Genomic DNA, 15,907 nt, shown 5'->3' on the forward strand with positions numbered 1-15,907 from the left:
TTTCTAAATCAGTAAACTTATTAAACGAGATCTATCACCCACTTCAGGTGTAGAGATAGAACAATCTTTTGTAAACATACATTTTAATTTGTAACCTCTTAGTTACAAAAGCAGCAATTGATATAAAAATTTTACTGTCTTTGTGTTGTATGAAGTTGCTGTGAAGGAATCTGCACTGTGAATGAGGGGAATTGGACACATTCTTGCAGTGTAATCTGTGTGTTAAGATGTCTTATTGTTCAGGGATAAGTATATATTTGCTATATTAGTTTATTTCATAGTAAGTCCATATATAGTCCCATATTTAGTTCTCCCTTTCCTTAAAAGTCTAATTCTTTAGGTTCAATACACTGCTTTGAAAAGTGAAGTTCTCCTGTTTCTGGGCACACATAGTATTTATTTATATTACTTATTATCAAAATAAGCATAATAAAATGGAGTTTAAGTCCTGATGCCTTGTTTGACTTCAAAGACACTAGTTCGAAGATCCTGCCCTGTGCAATAGGCAGTAGCTTAAAACAACAACTAGGAGACAGGTCAGTGCTATGTGTCTGTTTGACAGAGAAGCAGTAGGTTGTTGTCTATCTACCTTGGTCTGTTGAGAAGCTGATGTAAAATAATCTTGTGTATAAAAGGGGAAAATAGCAGAAATGTCACTGGTGAGTGGCTTCACAGTTGCTTTTTGTGGAATGTAGCTTGCTGTGACTGCCTTTCTGTCTTTTGAGGCCATTGATGTGTTTTTAATTATTTTGTTCTTTTGTGTTCCTTTTGTAAGGGCTAGAAGTGTTTGTTAATAAATGAAAAAGAGCTATTAAAAGAGTTCTTCTTGTTTGATGAAATCTTAAATAGCTCTATGTAATGGAATTAAATCATGAATCCAGCTAAAGCAGTGACATTTATGGCTGTATTAATGTTTGTAATTTCTTTTGAGAACAAATTAAATTTTGATGCCTTCTTCGATGAAGTATGAAAAGGTAAACAAATTTAGTATAATGAATCCCTGTGGATAGAGATCCTACAATTTGCTGAGATAACAAGAAGGAAAACCTTGAAACTTTTCTGAATAGGTTGCTTAAAAGTAATGTCTTTTATTGAAACCTGGTATCAAAATGGAGCTCACATCAGCTTTTACTGAAATGCAGTAAAACTGAACTCCCATCTTCTTATATTGCAGTTCCAGGCTCGGGATGCAGTTATTGATGGTGGCTGATTAAAGTTTTAACTAGCATATAGTGATGCTACACCTGGAGCTGCTGGAACTTTATGTTTCAGATAAAGATTATGTTAAAAATATGAAGTATGGACTCTATAAGTAAACACTTCGTGTACTGCTGACCACATATTATTTCAACCAGTAGCTCCTTTCCATAAAGGAAAACAACATCTAAATCAAGAACCAAATCATGACATGCAGAAAGTTTCTTAACCTGCTTTTGACTCTGCTATAGGCTGGAGTTTGGCTGGAGTGGGCTGAAAGACAACTGTCTGTTGCTGATCTGGCTTGGGTTAACATATTTGACTTTCCTGTTGCTGAGTGGCATTTTCATACTGGAAAGGGAATGTTTCAACATGGTACATAGTTTGAGAGGTAATTTGGAAGCACAATATTTACATGAGTATTAGTAGGGAATTATTAGTAGGGTTTTGTTTGTCTATTTTTCAGGAATATGAAGTACAAAAGTAATAGTGACACTGGACTAAAAATGAAACCTTTAGTTTGTGTTCTAAATATTGTACTGGTGTTATGTTACCTGGTTTGAAAACATACATTTGCAAGATGGTGGTTATGTTTAAACCATTTCCTCAGGAAGGAATACTGGGTTTATCTTAGAGTCCTATTGCATTCTATTACCATTAACTACATTGAGCAAAATAACATGGAAAATACTATCAAAGGTAATAATTCCAAAACACTGAGTGAAAATTTCATTCAAAAATACTTGTCATGGTTCTCTATTTTAAATTTCTCCTGCTTATGATTTGTCTTACATGTTGATATCCTGGTTTTCATATGTTTGTTAGGTGATCTTTCCAACTCCAACAGTAGGCTTTGCATAGGTCTTCAAAATAGAGAGTCCTGAACAATCAGAAACCCGAGTTTGGCATGCATTTCTGGCAAAACTTGCCTTTCTGAAAGTTGGCCAAATTGGTCAAACACAGTTTTGATTGTATTTGACCCATTGTATTGGTGAAATTTTATCTATATTGTTTGAATTTGACCAATCGTATTGGTTCAATACAAGCAGTCCCTGAGGAAATGCTTATCTTCATATAGATACATGTATTTATCTAAATGCAGTTAAGTAAAAAATAGTAGTTAAACTTTTTAAAATATGTACAATATAAAGTCTTTCATGAGAGAGACTTCATGAGGATAGGATTTTCTGTTAGTCATGAAAGTCAGAAGATTGCTGGATGCATAATGCTAGGGCAGATAAAGTAATGAACAGTGTGAATTTAAGGGTCTATCTTGAGTACAGGTAATCTGTCAGGAGTCTTATGAATACTGCAGCACTTCTATCGCTTCCCTGTGCATGTTGAACAACACGTAGTGGAAAACAAAAATAATTTTAAAAGCTAAAATGTCAAACCTTTTATTACATCCATAAACTAAAGACTATCAATGAAATACTGAAGCTAGTATATTATCTATTATTTATACAGCTTTCTTCAGTGAACCTCTGTAACCAGTAATGTTCAGTCTGAACAATGTGTTTAATAAAGCAAATAAGAATCTGAACATTAAAGTAGGTTTCAGAGAACCATTGGTCTTACAAATGTTATTTAAAGTTTAAGGCAACATACGTATCTAATCAAGGCTGTTTCAAAGATAGATGGAAATAGTGGAATTTTTAACTATAAGAAAAGAGTTATGATGCTATCTGGTAGCACATTTAAGTTAGTTTGCTACTTGTAAGAAAAAATATAAACTACTTGTACATAGAGGAATCATAGCATATCCTGAGTTGGAGGGGACCCACAAGGATCATCATCAAACCTCCTCATCACCATAGTCAAACTTGTCTCTTAGTATTCAAGCAGCTGAAATACATCAGAACAATGCTTCTAATGTGAATATGGGAGCTTGTACAGGAAAAATCCCCTTCTGCTAATGTAGAGACTCTCCAAATATCTTAGGTGTTGAACTTTTAGTTAGGTTTTTGAATATGTGAAAGCTAGATCCACGTTAATAAATCAGTCAATTAAAATCAGTTGTTCATAATGGCAAGTCTTGGGAAACTGAAGCTATAGGTGTGAACTTCAGGGCTGACATGATATGACAAGTTGTTTCTAAATGTTCTGGCTAACTGTGTAGCTTCACAGTTCTTCTTGAGGCTGTGTGGGTTCGGCAGTCATGCACATTGCAGAAATTAGAATTCTGTAGTTTTTTTAAGTGTATTCCATAATTTTTACTATCAGTTCAGCAGCAGCTGTTTCCTTTTCTTTTTTATTGTTTCAGGGGGAGGGAGAAGAAAGAGAGTTTAACTGAGTTCATGTTTAGAGCTTCAGTACATTGTTTTACTGAAACATATGGCATGCTGATTTTTCTCTCCCTTTCAGAAGAGAAACCTGATTGCTCTAAGGCCCGCTGTGAAGTCCAGTTTTCTCCTCGCTGTCCAGAAGATTCCATCCTGATTGAAGGCTATGCTCCTCCTGGTGAATGCTGTCCGCTCCCAAGCCGTTGTGTGTGTAATCCTGCAGGCTGCTTGAGGAAGGTTTGCCAACCCGGCTATTTGAATATATTGGTTTCTAAGGCGTCAGGAAAGCCAGGGGAATGCTGTGATCTCTATGAATGCAAACCAGGTAAAAGTAGACACAATTTCTTTTCCAATTTACAATTTTTTCTGTCTGACAAATAAAGTAATTTATATAATTGTGTCTAATAAAGCCTATGTAGCCTCTTAAGTTCTCCTGATTCTTGAAAATTAAAAAATATTAAATGTGGCTGATGCCCATTAAAAAAATAAGATAAAAAAGATGATAAATTTTACCTTTTTTTTTCCTTTTAGACATTAATTTAAGCTGAGCAGCAAGGGAAAAGTAACCTAGTAAGAATGTTGTATTTCTGTGAATGCTACTAGTGCATGTGACATACTTTATATACTGATTAGATTATATGAAGGTTTTTCATAGTAGTATGCACTGTGCATGGACAGGGAATTATGAATTCTGTCTTAAGACTTCTCTAGATTAACAAGTGATGACCCTTAAAAGCTGGAGAGCAAAAATATTATGGAGAAGCATACTGAAAAACTTTACAACATTTTCGTTATTTACCCATCTTCCATTGCATAAGAACAGAGATCACCCTTTCTTGTGATTTATTATTCCAATTGAGGTGGAAGATGTAATACACTCTTTGATCCAGGCTTTGATAAAGATAAATAATAAAAATAGAGAGCTGAAAGCAGACATATAAAATGATATAATCCAAAAGCTTATATGCAAACAGATTTGAGTATGCTTAAATTCTGCTTTTCCTGTGCTTGTTTAACATTTTCTTAAATCTTGTACAGTCTTTGAATCTTACAGTGCTTGTCTTTGTGGGTTTTTCCCTAGTATCCAGTGCAAATCTGACTATGTGGAAATTTAAGCAAACTTTTTTGTTCCCTGTCCTGAGTAATTGGTAAACAAGTCTTTACTATAATTTTTGCCCTGGAACATTTTGTGAACCTTCGGCTTCTTTCATCTAGAATTAGCTGTAATTTCTTATGACACAGCTTCTTTGAAATCATCCCTTTTGTTTCCCTTCTATAAGTTTTTCTTCCATTTTATCCGCGTGTCCTTAAAATGTGGTATCTGAGAACAGACTAATATTTTGGGAGATTCTTCATCAGCACTAAATACTGTAAAATAATTGTTTTCTAAATCTCATGCAAAATTCTAAATAAGATTTATTAGTTTTACAATGGTTATTTCTAGTTGGTGAAACGCTGTGATGCCAGGATCTTTCTGTCGTGTGACTGCTACTGAACCTCTGTATTTTTACATTTTAATTCTTCCTATATATATTTAGTTATGCCTTTTTGTCTTGCTGACTTAGAATTTTTTGTCTTTTTCAAAGTAAATGGTAGCCCTGATCATGTCCTCCCAACTGTTACTCCAATTCCCATCTTGTAGTTTGCAAATAAGTCCATCCAAACTTACCTGTGGAGGTTACTTCATGAGGGCTGTTTTCACTTGTTACAGAATCTTCAAACTGAATATGATTGCCTATCACGTTAGTGAATTTAAGTAACTGTGTGTATGTTGTTTTCTGAAATGGTGTATTTTTCACTTTAGGGAGTTCAGGAGGTCAAGGTACGTGGGACTGGAAAAATGAAGATGCATAGTAGGAGGGTAGTAGAGTAGAGGCTTTGAAGACATTATGAAGGGAAACTAATGGGATTTTAGGCAAGCATAGACCTTTGCAAATGGGGGATAGAAATTGACAGATCTGGAATAAACATTTTGTATTCAGAGTTTGACTTGGTATCCTGAAGAATTGTAGGAAGGAGGAGTTGGAGAGGAACTGAACTATATGAATTATAACTGAAATGCCATGTTGCTGGAAAAAAATGGGATAGTGAACAGTATAAGACCTGACAGGTAGGTGTTCATGCTGAGTTTGGGGATGATGTCACCAGTTGTGCTGATTATGGCAACAAGTAGATGGAGTTTACATGTCAAAGAGAAAAATGTTTTCCATTTTTTGCTACAGATCTAAAAACTTCAGTTCTGTGAATAGTGCTGCCAGAATGCTCTTCCTGCACCTCTGTGTCTGCTTGACCAGCCTCAGTAGGGGTTTTGCACCAGCAAGGGCTTTCTGGTGGAAACAAATTGCCAGAAGCTGGGAAGACTGCTTCCTGTGATGGCAGTGCTGCCTTATGCCAAGATAAAGTGCTTCAGCAATTAAAGCCTAAATTCTGTTAATTTTTGTTCCTTAAATAAGATATCACTGCTCTCTGTTTTACTATGGCATTTGAGTTGGGAGCCTTGTGCTGAGACCTGCATATGTTCAAATGCTGTGATTGGTGAGTTACTGAAGGAAAAATAGAAGATAGTGTTTCCTTAACACTATATGCTAGAATAAAAATATTTTTTTTATTTTGAGATCCACTTCCTTTTCTGACTCTTTTACTTTAGGAGTAAAATTAAAGGCATTGGTATTCAGTTAAAATAAACAGTGAAGAAACTTAGTAGCTTAGTCATACTTGTCTATGGATTGTCTGATTTGTCCAAATTTGGACAAATACTTGTCCAGATTAATTTGTCTTAATTGTTCTTACCTGCTGCTCCACCAAGCATCTCATCACAGTTGTGGTACCTAGTGAAAACAACTATGTAATGGTTACTGTTTTGCCAGGGTTGCAAAGCTCAGAGGTGAGGTAACACATGTCTGGTGCCATAGGCAACCTCCTTTATTCCTATAAGCTGTGTATAACTGCGTTCATGAGCACTGAGTTTAGTGAATGTGTATTGGAGTTAGTTTTAGCTGGGAGTTAATTCTTAAAACGAATTAAAAGTAAAAAATTCTTAAACATAGTCTGAATGAGCAATCTTAAATGGAGCTGCATAATGTGTTAGCAGTAAAAACAAAAATAACCTGAAGCAAGATTTGTGGGAGTAGATGTGCCTCTTTGACTAATAAACTAAACTACTGTGAACAGTGGTGTTTTTAAAATCATGTTTGTTTATTTAAAGATTGAGTCAAAATCTATTTAAAATGTATTTTTCTCAAGTGGTGATAGGACCTCTAGCTCACAGTTCTGAATAAAGCAAGCTAAATAGTTTACTTTAGCAGTTGTCCAAAAGATGTTTGTTACACCTTTATTGATAGCTTTTGTTGTTGTATATGGTGCAAAAGAGAGTGTCATCTTTTAGTTTCTGACATCATTCCCGGTATTGGGAAATGTCTGTCATGCTAGACATAATCTGTGTTGAAAAGACCACTCATTGGTTATTCTTCTAGAAGTCTTTCTGGCAGAGCTTTCATTTACTTACCTCCAGCATGGCCTGAAAATTAGTCTTTTTTTCTCATACTAAATACTGGTTTAAACACAATTGTAAAGAAAATGTTATTGTTCAGCTTTCTTCTTTGAAGAATTCTGTGCAGTCAGAGCTTGATGGAAAGTCTGAGATCAGCAGCAGGATTTAGTAGGTAGTGTGTACTAACGCACGGGAAGGTGACTTGAGCTCCACCTTGGTACAGCTTCAGCATTGAAAATCAGGTCTGGATCCTTCACAGTCTTGCACTTAAAGACAAGGGTCAGCAAAATCAATTTTTTATGTCATCAAGTTATAAAGTTATAGCTGAGAGAAAAGGAATTCTAGAATAATTTTTCTCTTGATCTCTGTTGCTTGCATTCTGTTTTATTGGATGCTTTGTTAGAAGCTGATGTTGAGAGAACTTGAGATAAGAGTGGGGAAAGGACTGAAGAAAATGAATAGGAAAGAATTACACATACAATTCCAATGGAGCTGAAGAAATGGCTTTTAAGTTGACAGTGATGGTGAGGGAGGAAAAAAAATCAGCATATATGGGGGTCCATGTTGGAAAATACCTGGGATAGGACATTTAAGGAAGTGATTCAGGCAGTGATACAACTTCTTTGAAAATCCAGGAATGCCATCTGTTATGGCTATATGTATATATTCTGAAATGTCAAGGAATATATAAAGGGTAATGCCTTGTCATAGAGAAATACTTTCATGTGTCATTTCTACTTCTCCCTGGGCAGAAAGCGTAACTATCATTATCATATGTAGCTTTGTTGCATTATTCTTGAGGAACCAGTTGAAATGCATATGAACTGAAAGCAAAGGATGTTCTGTGATGCTTCTCAGCTGCTGTAGAAGCAGACCGTATATCCTTGAACTGAACTCTCAGAAATCTGCAATTTCTGAAGTCTTAGTCTATGTGGAGCCACTGTGTTGGCATCAGGGATGCGAGTGCTGACTTGCTACTGGACCATTACATGCATAAATAGTTATTTAGATCCTGCCACCTAAACTGTGCATTCTATTAGTTGACAAGCCAGCATAATATGTCAGAGTGAAACTCAATAAACTTAAAACTTAATTTACTGTATTAACGTATTCTACTAGAAAGCTATTTTCACCTAGGTGTTATCAGGTTCATGATCAGAGAGACCTTTGGTTTTGTAGTCTCTAAAGGAGGTGGCACAATATTGGGGATCTGTCAGGGTCTGCAACCATGGCAGGGTATCTGCTACATTCTTGTAGAAAAATTGGTAATTCTGAGATGCTTCTGTATAAAAGTTCAGTGTGTGAGAAAATTCTTGAAGACTTACAAGCGAAGATTGATTGGTTGCATCTTGACTGGTAAGAAATTAAAACATATATGAGTTCTTGAAGATACATATTTCTCAAACTATATATTTAAATCTTAAGATTTCTAGGATAAAAAAAATATTTTTTTAGCTTATAAGAAAATATATAATAACAACTTATAATAAACCTGTTCATGAAATGTACATGTGATACTTACTGGAATTAAAATAAGACATGAAAAGAAAACGAGTAGTTCAGTAGCAAGTGTTTGCAGTCTTATTTTTTAGGACAGTAGTGCACCTAATCTGGGAGATGTCTTTTTAAGCAATGAAGAATCCAGTTATAGATTGTTCTGAAACCTTACAATATTTTCAGCTTATCTATAAGTTTGTCTCAATACTTTTTCCAGTTTGAGAAACCTGTGTAAATCTGAAAGTAGAAGCTTTTTCCTTTCAAGTATTTTTCATCTCTTATCTCTCTTCATCACTCTCCTGTGAGGAAAGTATGAGAGATGAGACTTCACCTCTTCAATGCATATGAATGCCTGAAGGGGTTGTAAGGACAGAGCCAAGTTCTTTTAAGTGGTGCCCATTGACAGAACCAGAGGGGCAAGGGGCACACACTGAAATGCAGGAGGTTCCCTCTGAACATAAGAAAGCACTTTTTCGTCATGAGGATGACTGAGAACTGACTCAGGCTGTCCAGAGAGGTAGTGGAGTCTCCATCCTTGAAATATTGAAAAGCCATCTGGGCACAGTCCTGAGCAGCCAGATCTACATGGCCTGGGCCTGGGAACCTCCTAGAGGTCCTGTACTACTTCAGCCATTTTATGAGTAACAATAAAATAATAAAGAAAAGAAAATTCTATTTGAGAGCTCTTGATTTGGTGTTTGTAATTTTTCTTAAGTTTGTAGTTTTTAAATGTAGACTGTTCAGGCTACTTTTAGGTATTAGTGAGCTATTTATTATCACACTGTAACCACTGAAATGGAGATGTGCTGAGCAGATGTAATTCTGAGACTGATGTCTCATTATGTCTGATTCAGTTATTATTGACATGTACTGCTGAGCATCAAGCTGGAAAAACATAGGACCAGAAGACAGGCCTTTGAAGGTTATCAGCTCTTACAAGAAGTGTGGTGCAGCATTGCTGTGTTGCTTTAGTACTTCAGTAAGCAGGTGGGATAGTGTCAATATTGAAGTTTAATCAATAATCAGGGATATTGCACTGTATAATTTTCAGTCTGATGCCATTCCTGCTTACTCATTCAGAAGGTAGCTCCCTTTAAGAGGGAATATGTTTTATTCTATACTTAGTATAACCATGATAAGCAAATAGATAATACCTGAGCTAGTATCATTTGTTAACGTGGGAGATTTAGGACCAAATAAGAAAAATATGTGTTTCAGCTTTCCTGAGTATGACAATGAATTGTTTGCTGTTTCAAAAGCTGTGGGAAATATATATTGTCAGTAACCTAGGTATTTCTAGTAACTAATATTATTCACAGGTGTAACAATTGTTTAAGGTTGCCAGTTGAACATTTATTAATTTTTTATTAACTAATATTAGTTCAGTTGTTTCCTGAGTCAAAAATTTTAGAAAGTGAATCTTAAAGAGAAAGGAAGTCTTTTAGTAATGTTAGCTAGCAAGCATGCATTCGTTGGATAATTTTTCTGACTTAAAAGGCTGATGAGTAAGTCATTGCTTATGAGGAAGTAATTTTCAAAAAGCTTCTAAAGCATAAGTAATAGAAATTTTCTTCTTCCTTTCCTCCATAGTGTTCAGTGTGGATTGCAGCACAGTTGAATGTCCTCCTGTTCAACAAGTCGTTTGCCCCCTCGATAGCTACGAAACCCAAGTCAGGCTGACGGCTGATGGCTGCTGTACTCTGCCCACAAGGTTGGTGTCTTGATGGCTCAGTATTTTTAACTTGTTCTCTACAATTCAAGTGCTACTATAAATACAGGATAATAACACATACTTCTGTGGCAATAAACATTAACACAGAATGAAAGACATATGAAGTAAGTTAAAGATTTATCAGTCTGATGGAAATATAGAATCTGTCTTTTTGAAGCAGAAAAAAAAATCTAAGTGCAAATGAATGAAGCTGATTTTTGCTAAAACTGTTTAAGGAGTTTGTGTCTCTAGACTGACTTTCAGTTAGTTCAATTAACTTTGTAAAAATAAATACTTCTGAGAAACTTCTGAATGTGTTTAATGGTAAGGAATTGAATGATGACGATGATAGAAGATACGCCAGAAAAAATTCTATGTAGTTAAAGGAAAAAAAAATCTTATTTTTCTGTATGTGGAAGACCACTGTAAGAAGCTGAAAGATGGTGGCTATCTGGAACTGTAGGGGAACAGAAATTTCAAGTATTTGAAAGTCTGGAGGTGGTTTTGTTCCTCAATTATGCACCACTATTTGAGGTTCAGTTTTTACAGCAAATTTCCTGAAACCTGATTCAGCAATATGCCAAATACATACAAATTCAAGCAAAAAGTAACATCAATTAAAGTATTTTAGACCAAAAAAGTATTTTTTGTAGATATAACTAGTTAGTTTACTTAGTATGAAGGTTTTCACTCCATAGAATATTACCCTATTCGCAGTCCCTTATGTAAAGTAGTGATACACTTGCAAAGAATTTAAAAAGTAGAAAATGGCAAAGGTTGTGTAATCATGGATATTCTCTGTTGGGTACCCTTTGGGTGCACATTTAATATGGTGACTTCTTTAAAATCATTGTTTCCGTGACATATGAAGGTCTCTTATTGCATGGAGATTTAAAAACATATTTATTTTAAAAAATTAAGGCATGAAAAGAGATGTGAAAAATATCACATGGTGCACTAATCCTAGCTACTAAAATTTGAAAATATATTTCTAAACTTGACAAATTTTATTTGTAATTGTAGAATACACATAGTAGTCTGATACTTAACAATAATTACTACCCTTAGTGAATATTACAAATGTTCTTTCATTCAGAGTTGTTTCCTTTTATTTTCTTGTTTTCTGAATTTTGGACCAGAATGAATTCTCAGTATCCTCCCTTTATTCTTTAACATATTTTCTGTAAATTTCCTAGGAATTGCAGTGATGCCATATTAGTTGGGAGCTGACCCAGCTAGTTGGGATTGCACAGAAGGCTGTACATTTTATATAGTCATCATACTGGCATTGTTGCAAACACAGTTCGGCATGTTCAAGACAACTAGAACAATACTAAGCATGGTATCCAAAAGATAGATTATAAAGTCAAAGAATCCATCTCAGATTAATATTTCATAAATTTATAGTTTAGATTAACACTCAGAAACCTTGATATGATAGAAAGATTAATGGTACATTTTCACTTCTGAATTTGTTTCAACTTGCAGGATGACAAAGTGTTATATAGGGCAAATTATTTTTATTTCACGGAAGTAAAATTGTGTTCTATTTTTGTACAGTTTAATATAACTTGTGGTTTGATTTTTCTAGTGTTGGGGTGGGGGGAATGAAAAATATCTGCTTTATTCTTTGTCAATGATAACTTCAGTGTTCCTTCTATCAGGGAACATAAAATACCAAGAAAATGTACTTGAGAAAAATGACCAGTTGGAAATATTTTCTATTTCTAGCACACACACGGGAACTGACCTTAAATAAAACACCTAGAACAAACATGTACTTGAAAGAGTCTTTTTATTTCTTTGAGAATGTTTAAAAATGAAGTCAGTTGGTTTGCTGGGTGTTAACTGTAACTCCTGTCTGAAGTGTTCTTGTTCATGTGTGTGGTAATTGAGTGATGAAACCAGTATTCTCGTCTCCTGCACACAAAGACCCCAATTGTACAAGCAGGCTTACAGTGTGTGAATTACTAGATCATTGTGAATTCTTGAAACCTCTTGGAAACAAATTGTGGTGCATTACTGGGATCAGGGTTTAACAAGAGATCAGAGCTGGGTAAGATGAGTACTTAGCTCCTGGAGTCTTATGATCTGATCTTATGATCAGAGCTTTTTTTGTGTTAATACCTCTGCTCTCCTTGATGTGTAAAATTGCAAAAAAAACCCATTAGCATAACCTAGTGTCACTGTAGGCAGGTAGAAACAATTACAGCTGTCTTGTACTCCTCATGTAGTTTTTAATTTCGTGGCTCAGTCTTTGTTGCTGCATGTTGTTATTATGTGGGTTGCTATTTGGATTGACTTAATTCATCACAGCAATAATACACTTTTTAATGGAGTAGGGGAGAAGGAAAGAAGGATGACTGAATCTGGCAGCAATAAGATCATATAAATGCTTTACATTTTGTCTGCCTGCTAGAAATACGTTATTTTGATTTTGATATACTGCTGTGCTTCTTAAGGAGGACAGTGGTGTGGTCATCATTCATGTGATGTAAGTAAAGATATTACTTGAAGGGAGAGTAAAGGAACATAGACATAGGAATAATCAGAAAAGAAACCTTATGAGAAGGTTAGAGGGAAGAGAAGTGTATGCATGAAAAGAAAGAAAGCAGAAGGGAAACAAACTGCAGTTACTTGGAACATGAAAATCAAACCATTTGAATTCAGCTTCGTTTTCTCAGATTTGAGGAAACATTGGAGTTTTATATTTGAAGGGTCTCTGTAAGACTTACATGTTGGAATTACAGAAAAAGTCAATTAAACCACAGATTTATGGATGAATGTGTCTACACTGGGAAGAGGAGCTATTTTTCCTTAATTCTGGAATTTCTTACTTTAGTGTTACACTGATTTCTAATGCAGTGGTTCAAACAGAACAGCCTACTGATTTGGCATCAACACCAAAATACCAGTTGCTTCAGCTTTCATCAGGTTGTTATGAGACAATTACCTTAAATTTCCAGCTAGTATGTTAGGAAAGCTAAATGTTAGGAAAACAGGTATTATGTTAGGAAAGCTTAGAAAAGTCTGTCTCTGGTCTTGGTAAAGATGCTCCCTTCTCCAAGGAGTTTATTGAATAAAAAATGTATTAGAGCTCTTACAGAAAACATGTTATCACAGTTTTGTTAATGTAAGTTTGTTCTCTCCTATTACAAAGTTAAATGAAGAGTGATCACTATAAAGTATACAGAATCTGTTATCTTCAGATATTTCCAGTTGTTCTGTTGTGAATGAAATTTCTTCAGATTTTCAGATTCTTTTGAGAATTTATTTGTAAGTGCAAAAATATTTATCAAAATATGTTTAATTTTTTTATCTATGAAAAATGAAGAGTAACAACAGGAGCTGATTTCAGTGATTTATACTGGCTTATATCTTTATTGCTCACATAGTTTTGTACATTTTTTGTAGGATTTTCTACAGCAAAGTAAATGGAATGTTTAGATAGCTTTACACCAAATAGTTTTGAGTTATCCCTTTTTTTCTTTGTGACTGTTCTCAGAATAATTTGGAAGTTTAGTCTTACTAGTCTTTACCAGGTCTCCACTTTTGCTGTAGTTTTATATCCCTTTTTCTGTGCTGTCACCTGTTACAGATTTGGCACTTTCAAGATTCATTCAGTGCTCTGTTCTCACAGGTATTTTGCACATGCACCCCTCCCTCTGCCCAGGTATTCTTGGTCAGTCTTTTAATAAAACCAGATAAACAAAGAAAACTCAATAGAGAATAGAAAGATATTTGTATCATGCCGATATTAAAAAGAGCCAAAAGTTAAGTAATAAGTAAGTTCTGAGAAAAATAGTGGGAAAACTGGTAGAGGATTGAATTAAGGATTAAAAGATGTAATTATAGCTAGAAACAAGTGATACTGTTTTGACAGAAGCAGTTTATGGAATCTGATTTTGCCTCTTGAGGACACTAAGCTTGCCATAAAAATTTGACTGTCAGAGTGCCTTCCTTTTCAGTTTCATTCTTCCATAGCCACTAGTCCTTTTCTTTGTATTGGATTCTAACTTTAAAAAACAAACAAACTAACAACAACTAGGACTTTTTAATTAATATTGTCTCACAAGGTTTACTGTATAAAATGGAATTGTATCCCTTTCCCCAAACTACTTAACACTGAAGAACATTTCCCACACCTCTCCTCCCTCAGAGTTTGCAAGTGAATCAGTCTCAATGAGTCCATGTAGTTGTCCTTTACATCCTGAGATGAATTCTTGCAGTGTGCACATGGTGGTTTCAATATCTTACTGATAATATAGGACATAGTAATATCCTTCTGAGATGAGAGAAGCATCCAGGAGTACATTCACTAAATCCCAACTTTGCTTGACATACTTTTTTCAAAAGCTCACACTATAAGCCTGAATATATTCTAGAATAGAAAAAGTTCAGAAATAATTGATGTATGTTTATCTATCAACATTTTCAGTGGTTTATTTTCTGCCTGAGTTAGGTTCTAAAAAAAAGGCAGTTTCAAGAAAGCTGTGGTGGGACAAGGAGAAAAAAAAGCACTTGTAAATTAAGCCTTACAGAAGCAGAAGACAAGTTACAGAGAGATTTAGAGACCAGTGAACTGCTTAATAAATCTAAAGTAGAAAGGGATACAAGTCATGATGACTGTTTCATATGTTGGAAGAGTGATTAAGAGCAAGTCTTGCAATATTGGAGCTCAAAAGGCTTGTGCTTGATGGATGAGCAAACGAAGACTCTTTGAATTGGATCATTTCACTACCACTTAGTTACAGATAACTGGATGGCATTACAAATGCAAACCTCTCAATTGGCTCAACTAGCATGAAGGAGTAGGATTATAGTTGCATGGTTTAAAAGAAAACGTCTGAAAAAATTTCTCAAATGAATTAGTCATAGAACCTTTTTTCCTCGTTTGCATAGGCTTTTCCCTGTTGTTTTTTAACTTGTATGTAGCTAAAATGTCTGTCTGGGCCTGCTGTGAATGGCAATGCCACAGTCTGGGCTTCAGTATGGTAAAGAAGTGAAATGTGCTTGACCAGCAAGTCCAAGTGTTAGTTCTCTGGACAATATAATAAAATACTGTTTAACATTGTCATCACTACTCAGTCCCACTGGAGGGTCTGAGGGGCAATTTATATGTGCATTTTGTTTTTCCCAAGCATTAAAGTTTTATTTAGAAAAAGCCCAGTTTTTCCCTCCAACCCACCTCAAATTCTTAAATACTCGCATTCTTATACAGCTCATGAAAATGAGTAATACTTTGATTTACCAGGAAATATTTTTTTACCTAAAGTTTAATTTAAGCTGTATTTGGATAGAAGTTGAATATAACTTAGATCAGTACAAAAATAGATTTTATTTTCATATTTAATTACCTTTCAGTGTATGAAGTAGTAGGAAAATGAGTAAATTATGAAAACATGCCTCACTTTGAGAATCTTCTGTTAAGAAAACACTTTTTCATTTGTATTAAAATATTTTTAGCATGAGTGTGCTTTATTTAGCAGTTCTAAAGATGTTAAAGGTAGGTAGTGGTTGCAAAAATCACACCTCTTTTAGAAGTCATAGAAATTTCTTTCTGATTAGTGTAGTGATGGGTCAGGGGATAATGGCTTTAAACTGAAAGAGGGTAGATTGAGGTTAGACATTAGGAAGAAATTATTCACCATGAGGGTGGTGAGACACTGGAACAAATTTCTCAAAGATGTGGATGCCCTATCCCTGGAAGTGTTCAAAACCAGTTTGAGT

General features: G+C 34.9%; 1 protein-coding gene across 1 annotated transcript in view; it reads left to right on the forward strand.

Annotated features, from left to right (window-relative positions):
• CRIM1 (cysteine rich transmembrane BMP regulator 1) overlaps positions 1–15,907 on the forward strand; it is a 174,395-nt gene that overhangs the window by 82,122 nt on the left and 76,366 nt on the right. The window contains exons 3-4 of the mRNA XM_071575406.1: positions 3,562–3,804; positions 10,057–10,177. Of these exons, the coding sequence (XP_071431507.1) occupies positions 3,562–3,804; positions 10,057–10,177 (364 nt within the window). The remainder of the gene's footprint in view (positions 1–3,561; positions 3,805–10,056; positions 10,178–15,907) is intronic.

This window comes from Pithys albifrons, chromosome 2 (genome assembly GCF_047495875.1).
Source record: "Pithys albifrons albifrons isolate INPA30051 chromosome 2, PitAlb_v1, whole genome shotgun sequence".
In the NCBI taxonomy this organism is placed as follows: Eukaryota; Metazoa; Chordata; class Aves; order Passeriformes; family Thamnophilidae; genus Pithys; species Pithys albifrons.